Source organism: Solanum dulcamara, chromosome 8 (genome assembly GCF_947179165.1).
Source record: "Solanum dulcamara chromosome 8, daSolDulc1.2, whole genome shotgun sequence".
Lineage (NCBI taxonomy): Eukaryota > Viridiplantae > Streptophyta > Magnoliopsida > Solanales > Solanaceae > Solanum > Solanum dulcamara.
This window is the reverse complement of record NC_077244.1, coordinates 78,742,177-78,767,057: the sequence shown is the minus strand read 5'-3', so window position 1 is coordinate 78,767,057 and position 24,881 is coordinate 78,742,177. Positions and strand designations below refer to the sequence as shown.

Below are 24,881 nucleotides of genomic sequence, written 5' to 3'. Positions count from 1 at the left end.
CAAAAATGTCAAAATATTATAGTTTAAAAAATTACAATAAACCACTATAAGTTATTTTTATAACAAATTTCTCTCTCCTCCCTCCCTTGCCTCTCCTCCCACTTCCTCTCTCTCGCCCCTGCCAATATGAAGAAATACATCAAATCTGTTACATATTAATTTTATTCAATCAAATATAGGTGAGAGATTTGTATTTTATATCGATTGTATTCAAAAAATTATATTTGTATTTTGTATCAAGTATATTTGTCACGACCCAACCCACCAAGCCGTGTGGGCACGTACTCTAACACCTAAGCAGGAGAACCCTCAATCCCCTAAATGAAAATAACATGCGAAAGTTTAACAAAATACAAATAATAAGCTAAGGTTTATTACAAGGGACAAACTAACACCTCATGGATATTAGTCTAAACAGGTAGAAAAGCTTCTACAGATACAAAATATAAATAAAGTAATGACACATCTCCAACTATAAGGAAGGAAGAGTAGAAGTTTTTGGAGAATCGTCTTCGTCTTCACCTAAGAAACATCACTAGCCCCGCAATCAGACTATGCCAAGTGGCATAGCAAGAGTAGTATCAATACAAACAACACGTACTGGTAGGAATTATTGGTCAATCTGATACCCAACGCATAATATATAGGAATCAACAGGAAAGAAACATGATCAATAAGAAAATACACCGCCAATATTTTACGCGCGATTATCCCCACTTCCAATATTCTTGTAGCCTAACACTTGCCCATTTTTTATTGGTCCGCTGCCAACTCTAAATACGAATCTAGGCCTAGCAACCCAACCACTACTCTTATGTATGAATCTATAGAATACCGCAGACAACTACAATATGGTCATACAATATTACACAGTCGTACCCCTAGATAGTACTATTACTGTAGTCCTCAACTCAAATTAATTACAAAACCTATAGGATCATTTACAGTAAAGTTAACCCCTCAGTCTCTATATATGTAATCACACTATTTCATAAAATAATGGATACCAATTGGATCTCTCATGGGACTATCAACACATACATGTTCCTCTCATAGAACCATACCCAAACTAATAGTGTGTCGGGACGTGACACCCGATCTAGTTATGTATCGAAACGTGACATTCGATCCAGTAATGTGTCGGAATATGACACCCGATCTCTACAAACACAACCAAATCACAATCATAATTACAACAAATAGTCATAACAATCATAATAATTACCAAAATAGGTTTGATGCATGTCATTTCACACATTTAGTCATTTAGCTTGGTTCCTTTCATCTTTTCCTATCTCCATACATACATACATATAAATTGAGTAGATAACTGGCATATATGCCACAAACGGAAAGACTAACCACCACCTACCCTTAATTCACCAGACAGTTCTTCTTTATCCAGGTCACATCAAGTTTAACCGCTAAGGATACACATATTTTTGTCCATACTCTATGCCCGAAGGCCTAAACACAAAACCTTTCATTAATTTTCATATACTACGCAATGGGTACAAGATTTAAACTACTCAAATAAGAAAACCTAGCTTATCTGGGCCGGTGCCAAACAACTATGGAGAGGTATTGTGGCTTCAATCCTAACTTTCAAACAATAAAATAGTAAAAGTAGGCCTGAATTTTGCCGGTTAAAATCTTTCTCCCGCTAGAATCTCTTTCTCCCTACTTTCCAAGCCTAGAGCAGCCTTCTGAGGATTTATGGGGTAATTCTCGCCTATTTTTGGCCTTTTGGGAAAAGAGAGGAAATAAGGAATTCGCGCATTTTACTTCTGTATCGACCATCCTACTCTGGCGGCTAACATCCTGCTAGAATGGCACCGCCTTAACGAAACCGTGCTAGAACGGCGCCGCCTTAACGAAATCGTGCCTGCTCTGGTGGGATGGTGGGGTCCAGATGTCTTAATTCCTCACGAATTTCCATCTCTCCTTAGTAAGGAAGGTTCGGATCATTACAATATTTGTATTCATACGAATACAATAAACATTTATCCTCTCTAACAAATGTATTATGTATCAATTGTATCAAATCAAACATAGGTGAAAGATTTATCTTTTAGTTCAATTGTTTTCGAAATATTCAAAAAACTAAATTTGTATTCAACTGTATTTGTATTCTGTATTTTTATATTCGTGATACAATGAATACAACATGTATTCATCCTCTCTCCTCCCTCTCTCGATCTCAAAAAATACAAAAATATAAATGCGTTGCAAATTAAAATGTAGCTGCAAATTATAATTAACGAAATCGTAGATAAGGAGTCATATTTAAGGCCTTTGAAAGTTTCTCACATAATATTTGATATTGCACTGAAATATATACTCTTCGAAACTACACAACAAATTCTTCAAGTTAAAATAAAAAAGACAAAAATAAAAACTTTATGTACAAGAAAAGTTGATTAAACTTTACTTTCTCTATACACCTTATATAGATTGTTATACAAAAACTGAAGAACCCAATAAGCTTTGCCTTAGGATTTTCGGCAATGACATATTCAGAATTTTGATTTCGAACAAATACAAATAAAGTTAGATATAGATTTCAAAAACTCTTTATACCCGGATCAAGACACAGCAAATCTATAGACTTGCTAAACCTTTGGCTTCAGATCCTTTCATGATTCTTAGTCTTCTGCAAGAATTAATGAACATATCCCAAGGTACATCACCAGCAAGCATCCAATCCCCATCTTTATCTTCATAAGTTGGTACATAATCACATCCATTGTACCCTTCTCTTTCTGAGTATACACCTGAATTTTTTAAAATTCAAAAAAAATAATAAGACTTTGTTCCAAATCAAAATAATCATATTAATTAGCGACAGATCTAGAACATATTCTATTAGTTCAACTAAATTCATTATTTTTAACTTGACTCATAAATTCTGGACCAATAACATTAGAGCGGATCAAAATAGACCTTACTTAGTAAATGAGCAGATATAAGCAAATTCATTTTTCTTGATTGGATTCTGGATTAATTAGTCATATATATAGAGAGAGATGAATTTCTCACGACAAATATAGGAGTTTTGGGTTAAGGAATTAAATTTAGTCGAATCAATAACTTTTTATATGGAACCTACCCAAACTTATTGAACTAGACGAGTCATTTTATCTATAGATTGTTTTAATTAAAAGTTAAATTGGAAGGTAGTGAAAGTAAAAACTTACCAATGGAACACTTGAACATGTTGTCTAAAGCCTTAAGTAGATGTGGATAACTTTTGTAAATCTTAAGATCAATTTTCCTTAAATAAGCAGCTCCATCCATGCTCACTTTAACGTAGCTCCGATAACATCCAATAGGTGGCCACCCAACAACTTGTGCTCTAAAATAAATCGTAACAAAAAAAAATTGTTAATTTATTTTACATCATTAAATGAAAAACAAAGAAAGAGATAGATAAGTACTTACTTTGGTGGTGGTTGATCATTGTTATTCATATGTGATGAAAGTCTTTTGTTGCTAATTTTACTAGTAGATGGCGGCTCTGTTCCAGGTAGACCTAATCTTAGCTCTGTTCCAGCCATTTCCATTATAATTTACGATCTCCGTCGACGGCGAGTTTCCGATCAAAGCTGAAATATTTCCGGTGAAGAAATTGCTAGTTTGTGAATGATGAAGGAAAAAGAGGGAATGAAACTCTTAATTATATAGGGGAGACAATATGCAGACCATTTATTCTCTCTACCATGCCAAAATCACACGCTCCTTCATCCCACGCGCTTGTTACAATGTTTAGTTAATAATTTAGAATCCAGCATAACTTATACATGCATAAGTTATTGAAAAATATATATATTATTTTATGTATAATAGAAAGCAGAATAATTAATATATATATAAATAATACATAAATAATTAAATTTCTATATAACTAATATCTACATAAAATAATACATAGATTCACACATAACTAATTTCTACACTACTAATACATGCATAACTCTAAACGATCCCTTAAAATATATCATCTGCTTAATTATATGTATTAGCCTCAATAAACTATAATTTTTCATGTAAATTTTAACTAATGTTGATGTATATAATTTTAAAATAAGATATATATTTTATGTGACTAACTTATTTACTCCTATTTATTTGTTTATGTGAATTTAGAAATAAGTTTAATCATCAATACTTAATAGACACTTCACACTTGTGAACGTAGGCATAAGTTTCTCCGAAATATGAGGCAAAAATATTATATAGAAATATGTTATCATTTGTTAAAATACTCTATTAAATGTGTTATAATTTAAATATCTAAATAAAATTTATTGACAATTTTAACAAATTATCGAGTATTCAACCTTCTTTAATTTTAACAAGAATTTACTCCTAATGGCCTTACATCATTCAAATAAGTGATAACAGAAATTAATCGATAAATTTAAACCAGACTGCTAAATTTTTAATTACTTACATTAGTCCTTGCCACATAAAATTCAGAAGGAAGGAATGTAGGTGGCACGTGTTCTACACGCGCGTAGATGAATCCTAGAAGACCTGGTGGATCTACCTTTGTCGGTCGTGTAAGGGACATCATTGAGTCCACTGAAGTGGGAAGAGGGAACACGGAACAGACACCGACAACTTGAGCTATTTAAGGTGCCTGGTCCATGAAAATGGACGGTCCAGATTTGATTTGATTGGACTGATTCTGGAGCGTTGGATCATGGGGAGATCTCGCAAGGGTCAAACCCGCATGTGAGGTGTGGGTAATAAAGTATAGTATTGTAGGAAGTGATTTCTTAAAAGTAATTTGTTAAATATTTAATATTATGAGTTTAAGTTAATTTCTTGTTATAAATTTTGAATTTGTTTTAGTATATCAGTGAACAAAACAATTAATACCCCACCATACTTTGTTCTTTAATTTTTTTTTCCTAATCGAATTTATTCCTTCCATTTGCTTAATTTATAATCTCCCTTCGTTACCTACTTTAACTTTATACTTTAAATAAAGGGGAAATTAAGTAGTGATTATAAACTGTACTAAGGTACAAATTCAAGGAATTTCAATGAACATGAACTTAGTCTTTTCCTTTTCTTGCCCACGGTTTGCTAGTTATAATAATTAGCCAAAACCATGGGATTATTTCATGGTATTCTATGGTAACGTATTTAATGCAGTGGACTGACTAATGCGCTCAATTCACTTTTATTTGTTACTTTTGACATATTAAGAAAAGACAAATATTTTTAATTTTCACCTAATACTAAACATCACTTAATAAGGATGATGGTGTAATAAAATACCTATATCAATAATTATTTTCTTAATGAGTATGTTAAGTCAAACAGTGACAAATAAAAATGAACGGGGAAAATAACAAATATTCCTGTTAATTAATCTCTCTCTCACACACAATATAGTGTAACCCTCAAGCTCATGTTATTAAAACAAATGGATAATGAAAGTAACAGGTGAAGAATAACGAATAACAAGCTGGACGACGAGTCAAGTTTTTTAAATTCTTTTTTATATTTCACACACACGCACACAATATTATTTGTTCGATTGAAATTGTAAATAGTATACATCTGTCATTGCCTCATTGGTCGTACTTTGGCAAATTTCATCCACATTTTATCAACATTTTTTTTGTGCGTCATTTTGCATGGCATGAATTGGCAGTCCCTCCTATATACGTACCAACTGATTTTAAGCAAATAAATAGCTGTAGCAAACATTAGCTGTACTATATAAAACATATTTGACCGTATTTCAAAAATTATTTTAATTTATTTATCTTATTTTTTTTAATCTGTTCTAAAAAAATTCTCTGACAACTGTTTAGTTTCAATTTCACATAATATATTTAAAATCACAAGATTAAAAGATAATTTTAATATATTTGACATATCTTTAATTTATGACTATAAAATTTAAAAATATTTTTTTTATTTTCTTAAATTTCATTTCAAGTCAAAATATAACTAATAAATTGAAACAAAACGGAATATTATATTGTACATGAATTGAAGCATATAAGAACGTAGGTAACACGCCTAAAACTTTTGAGAAAATTAAATAATAAACCCCAAAAGAAAAACAATTACACAATCATATATCCAGGAAAGCTTTATATTTTGAGTTCCCTAAAGTCCACATATCTCATGAGTATGGGCAGGCTTTTTGTGGGGTTGAGTTCATTAAGACAAACACGCACGCCCACAAAAGGACAACAAGCTGGACACAACCAAACAATAAAAACAGAGAAGCCATTTTTTGACAAAGGTACGTGTCACGAGTCAACACCATGTTACGTGTTTATGTACAAATTGACATGCATGCTAAGCAATGATGGTGAACCCCAACCCCACCCTTTTATAAAGATATTCGGAAAATTTATTGATTCGATTAATTTAATTAGCTTTTTGCGCTCAAACTTGACTAGTTAATTGAAGCACAAACAATATAATATATAAAGTCCATCATTGGGCAATGGCATGTCTATTAATCGGAGAATAGACAATACATTAATATGTGGTATTTAATATTAGGTAGATCAGGAATTAAAATGAATTTGGTTCTAAATTAACTTATGAATATCAAAAATCATATAAAGTGATCAAATCTTCCGCTGAAAACCAATGTAGGAAATCCAGACATTCTCACCTGTCTAAATTTGCTAATTGGAATGTAAATAATATAATACAAAATTGGAGAAAATACACACGGTATGTGAATTATTAAATGTGAGATATGGGCGTGGCCACTCGTGTGACTGAGTTCTGAACTTTGTCCTGTACAATAGCCCATTATCTTCCTTTCCTTCCCCTCCATCTTCATTTCCACCATTTATACATCAACTTGTAAGCATTCTATTTTATTTGAAATATATAATAAATCATTTGAGCCTCGGGATATTCATGTATTTTTTTTAAAAAAAAAATGCTTAGTGAAAAATAGAAAGGAAGCCTTGTATCAACAATAATTTGTGCATTGAGTTTGTCCTTGGGTGCAATTCTTCTCAGAATACTACATCGACATGGGATATTTTATGCACGTAGCTAACTTTTTTTGGTTAGAGGAAGCCATTCTTAATGGGTTATCTTGAACTTGACCCACGCATTTTCCATAGGAAGAATCTCAAAAGTCAAAAATCAATATTTGTTAAACTTAAAATTTTGAAATCAAAAATTTATAACCATCCATCTTCAAGTTCGATCACCTGTTGCTAAGGGCAAAGTTATGACAAACTTAAGATGCATGCAACATTCTAAAATGACAGTCTTTTATCAATATGGAAATGCACTCACTATTTTTTAGAAGAAAAGAAAACGTTATTTTTCCCGTCAGAAATTGACTTCTTTTTATCATAAGTTTCAAAATGGCAGGCGTTGCCACTTGTTTTTTTTTATCAATAAAGGGGAATATAGTTAGAGCAGTTTCGATTTTGCTTCTTTTCTTACCTACATTGATATCACCAGATTCTGTTTCTATCATTTATTCTCTAATAATTATGGCTCACAAATAGTATACTAACAATGCCAGTAGAAATACAGGCACTGGACTAGTTTACAAGCACAGTACAGTGGCGCTTCAAAATCCTCTTTCTCTTCTTGTCAATTGGCTGCAAAATAAGTTAGCCATGTCACTCTTTGAATATATATTTTAAAGAGAAATTATTTTGAATACATAATTTCACTTTATGGTATTACCTGTGGACTGAATAAATGTGGAACCTTGATCCTTTTAGAGCCATCAGGAAGACGTTTGCAATGAGAATCATCTTCCACGGTCATAAAATCTGTGCAGACCTGCATGGAACAAAAAAATAAAAGAGAATTAGATAACAAAGGTTATGATCAGCATATATCTTACCCCGTCCAAACCCCACTTGTGGGATTCCATTGAGTATGTTGTTATTGTTGGATAACAAATTACTTGTTCCTACAGAGAACAAGAAGGAAGCATAGTAGTTTAAGTGGATCTCCAAGAGAACGCAAGGAGATTCACTTTTTATATAGCACAAGTCGACCAAAATGATTAGAATTAAACTGAATTGTCAAAGAGAGCGTCGTAAAATTGCTAAGTTGGCATGATGATGAAGCTGCTGATATGTTCTTTTCTTTTTTAATTGCAGAAGAAACCTTAGATTGTTCCCAGACATTTTCAGTCGTGAAAGACCTAGTCTTAAGATTTTTAGTTGTGGATTTCCTAGTCTTTAGGCATAGGGGCTGTTAGTTGAATTCCTGTTTATCAGCAAGTTTCTGTTTCAGATTTTACTGCAATTCTGTTAGGATCCAATTGTATTTAAACAGCTTTCAATCAATACCAATTTGAAACTTCAATAGACCCTCTTTCCTTTTCTTTATGTGGTTTGTTCATCGGCTAAACATCAACAAAGGCTACACATCCAGGGGATGAAGCTAAATTGAAGATGAATTTCAAAATATGGCGAAAATGCAGCAGGTTTACCTGATTCTTAAGGATTTCAACCAAAGCGTTCTGGCAACCTAATGCATGAACACATTCCAGATTGGGGCACTGGAGTAACAATCTCTCTGTAAGGTAAAATTTATTTAAGTCAATTATAAAGAAAATGCTCCATTTTCCTAAAGCTCAAACACTAAAGAGGAACATCAAAGAGCAGACCTGGATTCATGTTTGTACAAGAGTTCAGGTTCAAATCGTTAAGTTCTGGGCAATTTAGATATAACGCCTGCATGAAAATTTCGGTCATCTAAAACCAGCAATTCAATGAGGAAATTTTAGATGTAACTGAATGAAGAATTCTCACATCTAAGCCAGAGCAACCCCATAAGCTGAGTTTCTTCAAGCAGGTATGCTTAATAATCAGTTTTTGATATATAAGGTGCAGTTTACTATTATGAGTTCTTTGTAACTGGAGGTCATTATTTTCCTGAGCTGTAGGATCGTCTAAATCAGGATCACATATGGTCATGCCACAGTCCATGAGCTCGAGATTAGGCAACTGAGCTGCAGCAAATTGAATGCCACCTAAAAGAATCCAACACAAATTAGAGAACAGCAGGTTGCTGGGTTGGATAATCACAGAAACAGATCTGAATATTACTTGAAGTGATATTTGGACAAAGAGCAAGGAGAAGTTTAGACAATGTCTCAGGATATACGTTGCATATCATTCCAATGCCACTATCACTAATGCTGGACCTGCGACAACAAACATCAAGAGAAAATACAATAATCAAGATCCATTCCCACTATATTAGCAGCTTCAAGAAAATACAATTGTTAAAGAAATATGGTCGCGATATGGATTGAAGGTCATGCAAGGTAGGTGATAGGATTACTTTGGGACATTAATTTGAAGCCATACTTAGTAGACTTAACACAGGAACTCTTGATTTAGAAACAAATATACCTATTCATTCTTAAATTAATTATTTAGTTATGCAAAAACACACGATTCAAATAAGTATTTACTATTTGCCCTTAACTATTCGTTTACAAAAAGAAATGCTTTTTTGATGAGTAATCACTATTGCTTTTTGTCTTATTCAAGTTCTAAGTATGATTCATTTATAATATCAATCTACTTAAAGAAAAGTAGTAAATGTCCACATCAGACATAAACTTAAAAATCAAAGACAAATTACTAACAAAACTCAAAATTAAATTTAATTCACTTTCTTCATTTCTCTTGTCAAGAATATAAAGATTAAACTATGGTGGAGGAGTTTGATCAGAACTAGTTTGAAAGAGTGTTTATCAAGTCAATACTTTTAAAGTTTTCAACTTCTAGTCACAAAAATTCACCTTTTAAACTTTCTTTTACCAAAAAAACTACAACTATCCAAACACAACTTTGATTTCCACACTCTTGCCCAACTTCAACTTCAAATATTGTCCAAGCACATACTTAACTCCTACTGAACAATCAACTATGTGTCAATGCAACCACTATCTTGATCAGTGATACAGCTTTCGACATACCAACTTAAGCTCCCCTTTGTTTTACTTTGAAGGGCTGTACTAATCATTGTGGATCATCGGATGTGCTTAAAAAGAATATGATAAGCAGAAGGAAAAGGCAATTAGTGTGTTGATTACCCATCATTCAGTCATTTGTTATCACCCAGAGTGGAGGAACCACAAAAAGAAAGGAGCTGGAAGTGAAACATACCCACTCAAATCAAGCAACTCAAGGCTTGAGTAGCTTGAAGTGATAGCTGCAACAGATGCATCAGTTATTTCTGATCCCAGTACAAGAGAGAGCATCCGTAACCACCTGAGGTGCAAGGCAGTAAAAAACAATAACAAGCTTTATTAAAGGAAAAAGGGTAAAGAGAAATTCATAAAATGATGAAAGTGGATGAACATTGCAAACCTTAGATTTGCTGCTGTTAAAGCAAGCACAACAGCATGTGTTAGGTGAATGGAAGCAATATGAATGTTCTGGAGTCTTGGGCAGCTCCTTCCAAGACCATCGACCATGAGAGTAAGATCGGTGGTATCATTTTCTTGGCGAGAAAAATCCAGGGAAACATCCTTCAAGTTGGGGCAGTTAAAGATCTACAGAGGTAAACACACTCCATGTATAAGTTTGCTTGCAGCCCAGAAAAAAGGACCAGAACATCATACACTACATACCATCTTAGCATGACAATAGAGATCTGAAAGAGAAAGAGTTGTTAGACTGGCTGAACAAAGAGTAAAAACCCCAAGATTAGAGCAGCCTTCCATCTTGAGATTAGTAAGACATCTTTTCTCAGCAACAAAACGACCCAACTCATCCCTGCAATATGTAGAGATTGCATTCATTTCAACAACTACCATATGAACCTATATTGCAGAATATTAGAATAGGCCACACCTGCAAACTAGGGTACTTTACCTAAGTTACATGAAAGTACCAACACCTCCGATTCGGGTGCCAAATAAGTGACTATGGGGGAAAACATTTATGAAGAATTACTGCATTACATTAATTCCCAAGATTCCTACAACTATGATTTACAGATGGAAGTTTTTACCTAACATACTCCTCCCCCTCCAAACTCGGCGTCGATTGAACTCAATGTATTTCTCCATTGGCTACTAAGACTTATGGCAAAAAAGAAACCTAGAGATAAGTGACTATGGGGGGGAAACATTTATGAAGAATTAATGCATTATATTAATTCCCAAGATTCCTGCAACTATAATTTACAGATGAAGTTTCTACCTAACATACTCCTCTCTCTCCCAAACTCACAGTTGATTGAACTCAATGTATTGCTCCATTGGCTACTAAGACTTATGGCAAAAAGAAACCTAGAGAAACCATGGATGTTTTACATCTGCATCTGTCATCTAGGCATATAAACAAATCATATATCCTGAGTGTGATCAAGGAACAGTAAATTTCTCTCGGGCATGGAAATCATAAAAACTAATGCTTATGAGGCAATACTGTGGCGGTTGACGTGACTAGATAGCAGATAACATAACTGCACAAAACTAAATGGAGAAGAATAACAAGAAAATCCTAACATAACATACATATATGTAAGTGTAGTGCACGTTAGATATCTAATGCATACCCAGTGAGCCGATTGACTGACGTATTAGACGTAAGTATCTCCATCGAATCCAGTTTAGGACAGGAAAATGCAATGCAGGCCAGCATGGTAGCATCAATGTCACTGCAATATATACACTGTCAGCAATAGTCGTCCAAGTGAACACACTTATCACTACTTAGTACACAACATCATTCTCCTCAAATCCAGCCTAGTAGCCCTCATAAACCTTGCGGTGTATACTTATTACAATTTTTTAACGATAATTTAAGTTCGAGGTCATAAGCAATTACGAGGCTATCTCATTGTAAATTATCAAATGTTAACAAATTACAGTTTTTTTCTTTTTTCAGTTCTTAATTTTCATTGTTAGATAGAAAAGTTTAGTCCTTTATAGTTAGTTCCTGCTTAGGACTAACCTTTCCATTCTAAGAGAAAGCTTAACAAGCCCTGGACACTTCTTTAACACCGACCCGACAAGTCCAATCTGGGCATTTGCGGGAACCCGAAGTCTAAGTTCCACAGCAGACTTCCAGATCCTTCTAGAAGTTTCCAACCACCCCTTACAAACCCTCGCCGACGAAAGCAATGCCGGAGGCGGCAATCTCTTAAACACTTCCCATAAACAACTCACGGGCAACGTCCCTATCCCCGATCCGGACCCAACTAGATCCGATTCGTTATAAAGATCCGAGAACTCCCCTTCGTCATCAGATCCAGGTGAATCGTTAACATCAATGTCATCAAATGAAAGTGCTCGCCGGAGCTGTGGGAGTACATGGCGTTGCGACTGGGGAGGTGGGAGCTGAGGACGAACGACGGATAGCGAAGAAGGTAAGAGTAACGATTCCGGATTCGGACTGGGATTATCAATTGGATTAAGGTTCTTAGGGAAATTGCAAACATGGCCTTTTTTCGGTACACCGCAACGGCCACAACTGTAGCTACCCCGCTTCTTGCCGCGCTTCGGGAGGATGACTTCGGATATAGGAGTGGCGGCGTGAGGGTGAGGATGCCGGCCCTGCATCTCGATTTCGCCTGCGATTAGTGGATCCACCACTGTTAATTGATGTGAGTTTTCAGATCAGAGTATTTTTGAGTTATATATATGTAAACTTTGGATCGGCGCTACTGTTAATCGGAATCTTCCCGCCGGCGACAGTGAAATGCTTAGGTGAAAATGAAGTTAGAGATGAGTTGAAATAAAGGGTGGGAGAGTGGCGCGGGAGTTTTGTGTATTTTGGCGCCTCCGTTTACCTTTTTTTTTCATTTTAATACAAAATAGTAGGTGTTTTTTTAGTCTGCAATTCCATTAATCTCTCATTTACATTTTGTTTGACCAATTTTCAACCGTTTGAATTGAATTTTCATTTTTAACTTATAAGTTAAAAATCATAAATTAAAATTTTAGTTTTTTATTTTTAACTTATTTTTATTATTTTAGGTTAAAATCAAATACTTGTAAACATATTTTTAATTTATTAACACTCCAAAAATGCTTAAATGTTATGTTGACTTAAAAGCTCTAAAAGTTAAAAAGAATGTATCTTTTTTATAAAAAAATCTTTAATTTTAATTTTTTATATGGCATGTTTATTAAAAATTATTTTGGTAGATTTGACATATCTTTAGTTTAAGTTAACAGAATTCAAAAGCATTTTTTTTTAAACTTCGTGTCAAATTACTATAGGACAACCAAATTGGAACGAAGGGAGTACTACTTCTTTTTAAAGGAACAACGACAATATACTATGTGCAAATTTTAAATCTACATTAGAAAATAGAGAAATTGTTTTCGATAGACTATCAACTCAATGAAAAAACATTCAAACAGTTAGGGAAAAAATAAGAAGCGAAGAAGCCATGACAAACAAAAAAAAACTATGACAATGTATGCTGAAAATAAATGAATAGTAATTACAATAAAATAATAAAGTAATTAAAGTATGAAAAAATAATAATAAATAGTAATAAAAATTAAGGACAAGAGCTACGAGAGTACATACTACTATTATTGATATGAAAGAAGAAGCTACGCAACACGCAATTATTTACTAACCTTAGTGTCCTTTATAGCGTCTTATTTGAGATCATGTTATCGGTAAACTGAAATTGCGTCATATTTTATTTAATCACATCTCCTCAATACTTCTTGGTCGACTCAAAGCTATCACCTCACACCTTCGCACTGGAGCATCTGCGTGTCTCCTTTTCACATGTATGGACCACCTTAGTCTCTCATCTGTCATCTTGTCCTCCATTGAGGTCACTCCCATCTTATCCTGAATATCTTCATTCATAATCTTCTCTCTCCTAATATGTCTACAAATCTAACGCAACATCCTCATTTCCGAAAACTTTCAACTTCTGAACATGTGCGTTTTAAAAGGAGTTGAAGAAAAATAACACCCCATTCCAAAATAAGTGTCGTTTTAACCAAAAAAAATAATTCAAAATTAACGTCATTTTAGAAATTTAAGCAAAAATATAGTAATTGTTTCTAAATATACTCGTATGTTAAAGAATTAATTATTCTTAATAGTACTCAATTCTCAAAAAACATCTAAAAAATATGAGTAACTTAATAAACTATACCTTATATTTATTATTTTTTAACGAGAATGAAATAAGCAAACAACATTTAATTTGGTACGGGCGAAATATCATATAGTAATTTGAATGGGTATATTTTTTTTGACGCGATGATATAGTAATTTGGATGGGTATATTTTTGTTGATGTGATGCTTTAGGCCATTTTTTTAACAAAGATGTTCAAAATGTGCATGAATCATTGTGTATGTGTGTGTTCCAGCACGTGTATATGTTGGTATTAATTGATAGGTTGAATGGGAAATGGAGGAAAAAAGAAGTAGAGGAAAAAATGAATTGTTCTCTCTTGCTTTATGAAATAAGCATTTGTCCACATAGATGGTGGAAAGAAAAAGTCTCTTACTTAAAAGTAGAATCACTTCTTCATGTTGGTAAAGGGTCAAGAAGAGGGTCTCCCCTTGCGCCGTCGTCGTCGCTCGCTCGACTCGGCTTCGGATTTGGTCAAATGATCTGATTGATTGATGACCAAATTTCTTTTAATTTTTTTAATTTATTATTATTATTTAATTAATTAAGTAATTGAAAAAATCCTGATCTGTGACCCAACTCATTTTTTTCTTTTCCGGATTAATTTAAAACATTTCCTACCATTTTTTTCAACGAATTTTTTCTGAAAGGTTGCAACCTTTTCGGAAAAAGTTGCAAACCTTAAAGTTGCGACATTTTCCCAACATGCACCTTTTCTGAAAAGTTGCAAGCAGGCTATATATTTTTGTTGATCCTCAGAATTGTTCCTAACGAAAATTTCTGAAAAAACATCTTCTCTCTTCTTCTTTTCTACACTTTCTAAAAACTCGTGTGATATACAGACTTCGAGTGGTTTGCAGTCACCATAATTTGTCGTTCCCCTATTTTGGTGAGTAAATCGTTCTATTCTGGGAGGAAAGATTCCAAAACCTTAGGTACATTGAGGGGAATAATTTCCTTAAGGACACACCGTGCATTCAGTGGGCTCAGTTTTTGTTCTTACATAATTTGTCAGACACTGTTCTTATTTTCAGTTTCTGTCCAGTTTTTGTCTTTTATTTTTAAAAATTATTGTTACTGTTTCAACGTTTTACAATACAGATTACTAATAGTATATACGTGAAAGCATATGAAATGACGATTATCATTCAATAACCATAGGACAAAATATAGTTTTATATCTAATTACATATATTTTTGGTAGATCATAATATTAGTGAAGACAATTTTGATTGTTAAAAATATTATTATTAAAAGTAAAAAAAAAAAATTGGTCGATCAAGTAGTTCGACTAAATTAGTTAATGTCAATGAAATTTCTGAACGTCAAAGAAATGATAATTCACAAGGTGGAAATTCAAGAGATGTACTAATAATTGAGTCATATTATACAAGTGTTTAGTGTACGTAATTTAATCTTTATTGAATTGAAAAAACGAATATATACACTATAATTAGCAGTTGAAGAAGTTCATAGATACAATATGAATAATAGAATTAATCAGTCATGATTAATTGAAGCTCAAAGTGACATTCCAGAATCTTCATCCTCATCAAGACTAGAAGTGTAAACAATGTAAAGAGACCAAATCAAACCAAAGACCCCAAAAAGGATCCAACCAAGAAGATTATTGCTGAGCCCAAATGGAAGCCCTGTTCCTTCTGTGCTCATTCTCTCATCCACTAAAGCCATTGCTGATGGGCTAATTGATATTGTTGCTGCTGCCACCAATGATCCACACATTCCTAATTTTGACTCTTGCCTTACTTCCTTTCTTTCCATTGAACATTTCACCTTTTCCATATTCTTCCTCATGGCTGGCAACCCTGTAAAACAAAAAAAGTGAACTATTATGCTATGCCAATTCGGAGATACTCTTAACATAATGTAATAGTATGTCTTCTAGACCAGACAATCACATAACGTTATTTTTTAGTTAACTGATAGTATAAAAATGAACGTACCGAGAACATAAGGAGATGCACGGGCGACTGAAGAGGTTGTGGTACAAGCGGTGATGCTGGTAGCCATTATATTTCTCTAATAATTTTTCACTGGAAATGAGAAATCAGATAACTTCTTCAATCTTCAATACTAGTAGTATTAGGTACAACCTCTGCTTCAACCACAAACACGTACATCGATTACTTAGATTGCTCCTCATCTCTTGCAAGCCAATAGAAATGTGCCCAAGTGTCCCGCCTTATTAACTTTATTTATACAAAAAAATATTAAATGAAATTAAAAGATCGTTACAACAATCAGAATTTATAATAACATTTCATTGTATAATAATATTATAATATTATATATTCTCTATAATAATATTTCGCTATAATACCTAAAAGTTATTTAAACCAATGATGTCGTTATAAAAATATGTGAATGTACATTTTTTTGTCACCGGATATTCTCATGGTAACAACTTTAAAACTAATTAGAGTTTAATAGGTCATGATTACTCTCATTTTCACTATTAATAAACGGCGATTATTGATATTAAATGTTAGTAAACGGGAAAAAAAAAATAAGTTGCTTAAATCATCCTAGGTAATAGTGAAGCAAAAAGGGGATTTAATAAAATTAAACTCATATATAGAGAATCGAGAATATTGAAATATATGTGAAACTATGTTTTGTAGTTGTTGTTGATGGGCGATCATGACTTTGTGTCGCGATCCAATCCATCGGACAGTATGGGCACTCATTTTAATAAATTAAGTAAGAGAACTCCCAATTCCGAACCGATTCAGTTATGCGAAAAATTATGAAAATAAGAGTTAAAACTGAAAGTCCATGAAATTACGAGACACTGAGTTAAAACAGAAACAACATTTGAATTTCAGAAATAATTAACACCTCCAAGGATCCAGTCTAAACAAGTATAAGAGCTACTAAAGATACAATAAGTACAAAATAAAATAATGACACAGCTCTCACCACAAGAAAGGAAGAGTAGAAACTGTTGGAGATCGTCTTCGTCTTCACCTTTGAAACATTATTGACCCTGCAACCACACTCTGTCAAGTGGCATAGCAAGAGTATTATCAGTACAAACAACACGTACTGGTAGGCATCATCAGTAAACCTGATATCCACCGCATAATATAGAGGAATCAACGAAAAGAAAAAATGCTCTTAAAAAATACACCGGCCAAATATTTATGCACAACTCTTACCACTCCCAATAACCTCTCAGTGTTCTTCAAGTCCAACATTGTCCCTCCTAGTTGGTCCACTGCAACCTCTAATAGAGATCAAGGTCTATCCCGTCTATCACATATAGGAGTTCTCAACACACACATTACCACTAAGAGCCCGTTTGGATGAGCTTAAAAAAGTAACTTTTATGTATAAAGTATTTTTAGAACTTTGAAGTGCTGAAAGTTATTTTTATAAATAAGCAATCGAGTGTTTGGATAAAAGTGCTTAAATGAGGAAAATGATGTGAATTTTAGAATTAAAAGAATAAAAAGGTTAGTTTGGAAATTTAGTTAAAATATAAGGGATATAAAAGTAATTTTCATGGTCAAAGAAAATGACTTTAAGCATTTAGAAAAAAAAAAGTTAGGAATCCTAACTTTTCAGTTTTGACTGACTTTAAGAACTTTATGACTTAAAGTCAGCATTAGGCAAACACGTCCAAAAGCTAAAAAGGGGCTTTAAGTTGATTTTGACCAACTTAAAGCTCGTCCAAACAGGCTCTAAATCTGCTATGCTAGCCCTCTACACTCACGAGCCCATATGTCAACTACACGACCCTTAACCCTGTTTTCGGTGCGTAGTAAGGCTTTACCAACCATTCTAAACTGAACACTCTTCACAAGGTAGAACATAGTCGCTCCACCACCACACCCACTAGGTGTTTCTGACCCTCACTATCACTTACAACAACAGGATGTCACGATCCAAAATGGGTAATGAATGACACCCACATTTAATCTCTTAGGTGGGAGAACCAACAATACAAATCTCAATTTATATTAGCGATTCAACTCATAAAACACAATAATATTGCGGAAGCTCAAATCTTATTAAAGTAAAAATTAACAATCCACGAGAGTCTACTACATAACATTCCCTAAAATCTGAAAGTCGTCACATTAAGGACATCTAATCTTAAAATACCAAGTTTTAGAGAATTTAACATGAGCTAAGAGTAATAGCTCACCCTAGAACTCGATATGCTGGAAACTGACTTAAGTTGAGGTCGAGTCGAAGTCGATGGAACACTCGCTACACTCCACAAAATAAACCAAAGAAAAATACAAGTAAGGATCAGTACAAGACAACATGTACTAAGTAGGTATCATCGGTCGACTCGAAATAGAAATCAATATGCATAAAGTAATGGTAGGAAATCAACTAAAACACTTAGCATGTGACAAACAACAAGATCAAGGGACAACACAATGAAACAGTTACGTAAAGTCAACAATAACCAAAGTATACATGAGGACTTAGGCCTTCACACTAAGCTCTTCTCGAAAATGAGCTACTTGGGATTGAGTAGATTAAGGCATTTTAATATGTTTTCCTTTAATATTATTGCGCCGGCTCATGACACCCAATCCAAATATATTATATCGGCTCGTGACACCCGATCCAAATATACCATGTCAAAACGTGACACCTGATTCAAATATACCGTGTCGGAATGTGACACCCAATTCAAATATACCGTATCAAAATATGACACCCGATCTAAATATACTGTATCGGAACATGACACATGATCCAAATATACTATGTTGGAATGTGACATCCAATTCAAATATATCATGTCGGAATGTGACACCCGATCCAAATATACTATGTCGGAATATGATATCCGATCCAAATATAATTAATTTATCATTCTTTATTATCACATTCCACTTCATTAACAATATTTTATCAAATCTTCTTTATTCAAGACATCACTTTTGATAAAACAAGTTCAAGATTATGGATTTTACGGTCTTGGAATTGAAGATCAATCACAACAACATATCAAACATTCAAACCACAATAATTAAATGTATAGTAAACTTCACACATTACTCAATGACTATCAATCGCTATTAAGAGTCTATCTATGATATAGAATAAACCATAACATACCTCAACCGAAGAACCGAAGTAAAGCAAGCTAATCCACCAATGCCTTTCCTTTCTTCAAAGTCTCATATTTCCAATCTATCAATTATACAATATTCGTAAGCAAACGAATCCATAGACACCAATATTATATATATGTTTAACCTAAATCCAACAACTCATCCAATTCTATAATTAAATTCCTAAAAACTAATATCTCAAATTTAGGGTTAAGTCTTAATTCTTCCAAATGACATAACTTTAATAGTATTCATATAATATAATACAACTAATATTTAATTATCTATCTTGATATATAAAAACTTGAATTATAAAGAAGCTGCACCACGAACACATATTGCAAGCTTAACCAACTCATATATCTATTCTATATATCTGCATCCTAACGACTAATCAATGCCAAGAATTGCCCAATAATGAGCATTAAATGCTTGTCCCCACCATGCCTAGAGAACCACGAATAACACAGGCAACTTAAGTCTTAGTACCTTTATCCATATTTTAAGTATTGAAATTTTACTTCCACTTCATTATCTCCTTTCAACCATATAATAACAATAACAAGTATAATATGACTATCTATATTAATAATAGAAGATTAGGCATGTGATGTTTACATGAAGCAAATTGGTCTTCGTTTTGTAGTCGATGCAGCACAGGTAAGTCTCCTTAACCTAATTTCCTCCTCTCTTTTTGTTTTTTAAAAATAATTATGAATCACAAGTAATAGATCCTACTCTTTTATTTTAATAAATATGAACAAGTAGTATAGGATATTAAATAAATTGTCACTTTAGCTCATTAACTAAATTAATTATATAAGTCTACCCCTCAACTAAATAACTATAGTTATCGAATAGTCTAAAATACCCATTAAAAATTTACGCAATGAATCTTTTATAAAAAAAAAAGTTCTAGTTCTCAAAATGACCTAATGGGTTGTTACACAGGATCACTACATAATCAAACTCTAAGTCACCAAATTCCATCCCAACAACACAACAACTACTCTCCATCTGATTACACGCAACCTCATACCTGACTCCGTAAAATCCAACAGACAACCACAATATAGTCAACAGATGATACACAATCATATCACAAATACAATATCATTCGAACTTCAAGTCCTTAACTTAAATCAGTTTACAAAATAGGCATGATTAATTACAGTTATCTCAATCCTTCAGTCATTGCATATGTAATCACATTATTTCATGAAATAACAATTACCAAATAGTTTTATCATGGAACCATGGACATATACTTGGTCCTCTCGTGGAACTCATACTCAAACTGTTAGTGTGTCAGAACGTGACACCCGATTCAATAATGTATCGAAATATGACAGCCGATCCAATATGTGTCGAATCGTGATATTCAAACCAATTATGTGTCGGAACGTGACATCCGATCCAATTGATTTGATTGAGTATATTTAAGCAATGGATGATTGAGTAAACTCGTCGAAGGATTGAAGCAAACCTCAATGAAAATATTGATCGGTTACTCTTTGATACCACTAGAGTATATTAAATTTTAATGATATCAAAGAGGGAGAAGCAATCCTTCAGTGAAGACACTGCTCAGTTATTCTTTGATACCATCAGAGTATATTCATATACTTTAATGGTATCAGAGAGAAAAAAAAGGCTAAGAGGATGTCAGTGCGCAAATTTAAAACAAAAAAGGAATATGAAAGTAATAAGGCATTTAAGAATAAATATTTTACTTTTTAGAGTGTAAGTGTTCTTTTCCCATTAATATATTTCTAAATATTAGTGTTAACCACTGGGCCAAAAGAAGAATGTTTATAAAGCCCATAATTAATTTTTAATAAAAAAATAAATATCATCTGTCACATCAGTTACTTGATGGACATATCATATTACACCTAGACTTATATAAATTGATTCTCCTTTTTCTATTAGGGTTACAACATATTCTCTATACTTTTTCATCGCTGGCGGTGGCTAGGGCAAGGAGATAATCAAATTTTCAATTATCACTTTTGCTAAGTTTTTCTCACTAGGTATGCTTTCTATGATTTTTCTTTATATGATTGTCATGTTCAAGATCTTGATTTGTATACTAAATATCACATTTCCTTTATATGATTGTCATGTTCAAGATCTTGATTTGTATACTAAATATATGTGATAGTATAAAGGTTTGTGCTTCAAAATATATGCTTACAAAAAATAAATCTATAAGATTTGAAGAAAGATCTGAGAAAAAATTGATGATATTTGTGGATAAAATTTGATGAACTTTTTTCTTAGATTGTTACAAAGCCTCCTAAAAAAATAATTTGTTCTAATGAATTTATGATAGGTGCACAACCGATCAATTCAATTATACCTTTTATATTTATCACATTATACTAAATAAAAAGATTAATTAATGACATACGATCTAATTTATTTATCCTACTTTCTTGCTTAGACTATTACTCAACGAGTTATTATTTTTTAAAGAAAATTATAAATAATATTTTTATTTTAGAGTTATACCCAATCATTTTAACTCTACTTTATCTAATTTCAAAATAAATTGTTTTGGTAAATTGAATTTGTTTCAATACATTAGATTAAATTAAGTTATTAATTTTTTTCTTTATACACTAAGAAAGCAATGTTAATTAAGTGTTGATCCATTTACAACTTTTATCACTCACTTATGATTGAATAATAAAATATTTTAAATTAAATTTATTTTTTAAAATTAATTATTTAAAACAGCCTCTGGCAGAAATGCAAGGCAAGGCTGCGTACAATAGACCCTTGTGGTCAGGCCCTTCCCCGGACCCCGCGCATAGCGGGAGCTTTAGTGCACCGGGCTGCCCCTTTTTTTCTAGACAGAAACACACTATTCAAATAAGTAATTGTTATTTATTCTTAATCTTTTACAAATGAAATACTTTATGATGAGTAATCACTTTTGCTTTTATTTTTTCTTATTTAAGTTCTAAGTGTAATTCATTTATAATATCAATCTACTTAAAGAAAATAGTGAACGTTCACTTCAGTTAAATAATAATATATTTTAATAAATACTCTTTTGATTAAAACAATTAAATACTTTTCTCAAAACATATACAAAAATGAATATGAATGAAAGGTAATAATAGGTGGATAATAGGAGTACTTTGATGTGTTAATTTGAATTCATATTTATTAGATTTGAAAATAGTGAATGTTCACTTCAGTTAAACAATAATATTGATAATTACTCTTTTGATTAAAGCAATAAAAAGATATTCTTTTTCGAAACATAATACAAAAATCAATATGAATGAAAGGTAATAATAGGAGTACTTTGAAATATTAATATTAAATATGATAGATTTGGGACATTATTGTCCCAACACCCTTAATATTTTTTATAGAAATAAATACACATATTTTCTTGATGGATTTTATGCAACTTCAATACACAATTTTTGTTTAAAAGGTCGCACCTCACACATTATTTGATAATGATAAAAATTTATTTATATCGACTACTATTTATATCAGATCAATAAATATTGTTATATATCTTGCATATACACTATTTAACTCTTCAATGTAATTAGATATTAGTATGCATTTTTATTTTTATTCTTAAAAATTATTATTTAATTTGTCCAAAATACACAATTCAAATAAATACTAGTAATTCAAATAAATACTTACTAGTTGCTCTTAACTATCTTTTTTTTTTAAAGGAGTGCTTTTATGATAATTAATCCCTTCTTACTTTTTTTCTTATGTAAATTCTAAGATTCATTTATAATGTCATGCTACTTATAGAAAAGTAGGAAATGTTCACTTTTAAGTATAAATTAAAAAATATTTTTAAAATGTCCACTTAAGGTAATTCATTAACTGCTTGTCTTGTAATTTTTCTTTTACATTTTGACTGAGTAAATTTGTTCATTACTATTTTTTTTGAAATGCCGTAAAAGTTTTTTCAGAAACTTATTTGTTTAAGTTTTTTTCAATAAATTATTTCAGAGATTATTTTTTATACATAGCTCTCACAATTGTATTAAATTAAAAAGTTCTCATTAGATCATACGTCTTTCTCGTTACATTTAAAATGTTAGAATAATTTTATCTATTAGATTAAGGGCAAGATATACAGTGTATATACTCAAATATCTTCAAATAGAAAGTTAAAAAAAATCAAATATCATTATATATTCTTTTTTTGTTTCTTAAAAATATAAAAGTTTAAATAAGGATTGAAAATTCTTAGCTAGTATATGACTATAGATTTTGACTAATATTTTAAAAAATTATCTTCAAATACTTGTTTAATCATAAATTATAAAATTCTTCGATTTTTTTAAGTTCACAAAACTTCATTTTTTTTTCAAGCTCACTAATAGTTTCCTCAAAACATGTTCAAAAATTAATATGGATGGAAGGTAGTAATAGGAGTATTTTGGAATATTAATTTGAAGCCACAATTAGGAAGTTTGGGACATTATTGTCCGAACACCCTTAGCAAACGTAATTCTTAATTTTAAAAACAAATACACAAGTTTTCTTAGTGAGTTTCATGCAATTTCAATTCACATTTTTTTAATAAAAAAAGTCACACCCCACACAATAATGACAATTAAAATTTATATACCAAATCAATATATATACAATAGATATGTTGCATACACTTTTTAACTCTTAAATATGGTTAGATAATAGTATGCATTTTTTACTTTGATTCTTAAAATCAATTATTTAATTTGATCAAAACACACAATTTAAATAAATATTTACTGTTTATCCTTAACTACCCTTTAAAAAATGGAATGCTTTTATGATGATTAATCACTTTATTCCTTTTTCTTATGTGTGTTCTAAGCAGGGGTGTTCACAATTTGGGTAAATTTCGAATCAATTCGAAAAATTAAATTAAATCAATTTTATTTGAGTTTAGTTTAATTTGGTTTTACATTTTTAAAATTCGATAATATTTGGTTTGAGTTTGATTTTGTTCAAAAAAAATTGAAAAAATAATCTAATTAAACCGATAAATTATATACATATTCTATGTAATTATATGTATATAATATATTATTTTTTATGAACTATTTTAAATATCTTCTATATATTTTCATTTAAATTTATTTAAAATTTATTCAGGGAAGTAAAAAAATCCACGGGGAGAGCAATTATGTTGTTGGTTTCATGTAGCCTATAACAATTTTTGGTGGGACTATGAATGTCACTATCTCTTCCTTATTCTACCAAAAACTGTTATAGACACTCATACACACATAATCAATAAGACAAATGCTATCATCTTGAGCATTTTTGCTTTCATAAATAAATTAAGGTGAATATATATATATATAAGATAGTTAAAATTGTTCATAAAAATAATATATTATGTATATATAATTATATAATTTATCGGTTTGGCTAGCAAAATAAAGGTCAACTTAAATATTATCGATTTCAAAAAATATAAAATCAAATCAAACTAAACCCAAAAAATAATAATTTATTTAATCGATTTGACTTGATTTGGATCAGTTCTTATCCAAACAATGAACACCCCTAATTCTAATTACGATTCATTTACAATATCATGCTACTTATAGAAAAGTAGTAGATGTCCACTTTAAGCGTAAATTAAAAAAATACTTAAAATATATCCATTTTAGGTAATTTATTGAAATTCATCA

At 31.8% G+C, this 24,881-nt stretch overlaps 3 protein-coding genes across 3 annotated transcripts; all 3 read right to left on the bottom strand.

Moving 5' to 3' along the window:
* Positions 1-2,351: 2,351 nt before the first annotated feature.
* LOC129899688 (auxin-induced protein 22D-like) lies at positions 2,352-3,661 on the bottom strand. The gene is made up of 3 exons (XM_055974714.1): positions 3,442-3,661; positions 3,198-3,355; positions 2,352-2,774 (listed from the first exon to the last, which is right to left on the bottom strand). The coding sequence occupies exons 1-3, from the start codon at positions 3,561-3,563 to the stop codon at positions 2,602-2,604; spliced, it is 453 nt and encodes a 150-aa protein (XP_055830689.1). The 5' UTR covers positions 3,564-3,661; the 3' UTR covers positions 2,352-2,601.
* A 3,620-nt stretch (positions 3,662-7,281) lies between these two features.
* LOC129900911 (F-box/LRR-repeat protein 17-like) lies at positions 7,282-12,803 on the bottom strand. Its single transcript, XM_055975993.1, has 11 exons — positions 11,946-12,803; positions 11,548-11,649; positions 10,616-10,760; positions 10,353-10,537; positions 10,149-10,253; positions 9,078-9,175; positions 8,781-9,001; positions 8,636-8,702; positions 8,459-8,544; positions 7,699-7,797; positions 7,282-7,610 (listed from the first exon to the last, which is right to left on the bottom strand). Exons 1-11 carry the CDS (start codon positions 12,551-12,553, stop codon positions 7,551-7,553), a joined length of 1,776 nt encoding a protein of 591 aa, XP_055831968.1. The 5' UTR covers positions 12,554-12,803; the 3' UTR covers positions 7,282-7,550.
* A 2,754-nt stretch (positions 12,804-15,557) lies between these two features.
* On the bottom strand, positions 15,558-16,229 carry LOC129900375 (photosystem II reaction center W protein, chloroplastic-like). The gene is made up of 2 exons (XM_055975334.1): positions 16,069-16,229; positions 15,558-15,930 (listed from the first exon to the last, which is right to left on the bottom strand). The coding sequence occupies exons 1-2, from the start codon at positions 16,133-16,135 to the stop codon at positions 15,626-15,628; spliced, it is 372 nt and encodes a 123-aa protein (XP_055831309.1). The 5' UTR covers positions 16,136-16,229; the 3' UTR covers positions 15,558-15,625.
* Positions 16,230-24,881: the final 8,652 nt, after the last annotated feature.

Bases quoted from the DNA above. Each gene is read 5' to 3' on its own strand.
- LOC129899688 (XM_055974714.1), bottom strand. From the start codon at position 3,563: ATGGAAATGGCTGGAACAGAGCTAAGATTAGGTCTACCTGGAACAGAG. The intron at 3,356-3,441 runs GTAAGTACTTAT...GATTTATTTTAG, and splicing joins AATGATCAACCACCACCAAA to AGCACAAGTTGTTGGGTGGC. The intron at 2,775-3,197 runs GTAAGTTTTTAC...TAAAAAATTCAG, and splicing joins CATGTTCAAGTGTTCCATTG to GTGTATACTCAGAAAGAGAA.
- LOC129900911 (XM_055975993.1), bottom strand. From the start codon at position 12,553: ATGCAGGGCCGGCATCCTCACCCTCACGCCGCCACTCCTATATCCGAA. The intron at 10,538-10,615 runs GTATGTAGTGTA...TTACCTCTGTAG, and splicing joins TCTATTGTCATGCTAAGATG to ATCTTTAACTGCCCCAACTT. The intron at 9,176-10,148 runs GTATGTTTCACT...TTGTTGTCGCAG, and splicing joins GAGTTGCTTGATTTGAGTGG to GTCCAGCATTAGTGATAGTG.
- LOC129900375 (XM_055975334.1), bottom strand. From the start codon at position 16,135: ATGGCTACCAGCATCACCGCTTGTACCACAACCTCTTCAGTCGCCCGT. The intron at 15,931-16,068 runs GTACGTTCATTT...TTTGTTTTACAG, and splicing joins TGCATCTCCTTATGTTCTCG to GGTTGCCAGCCATGAGGAAG.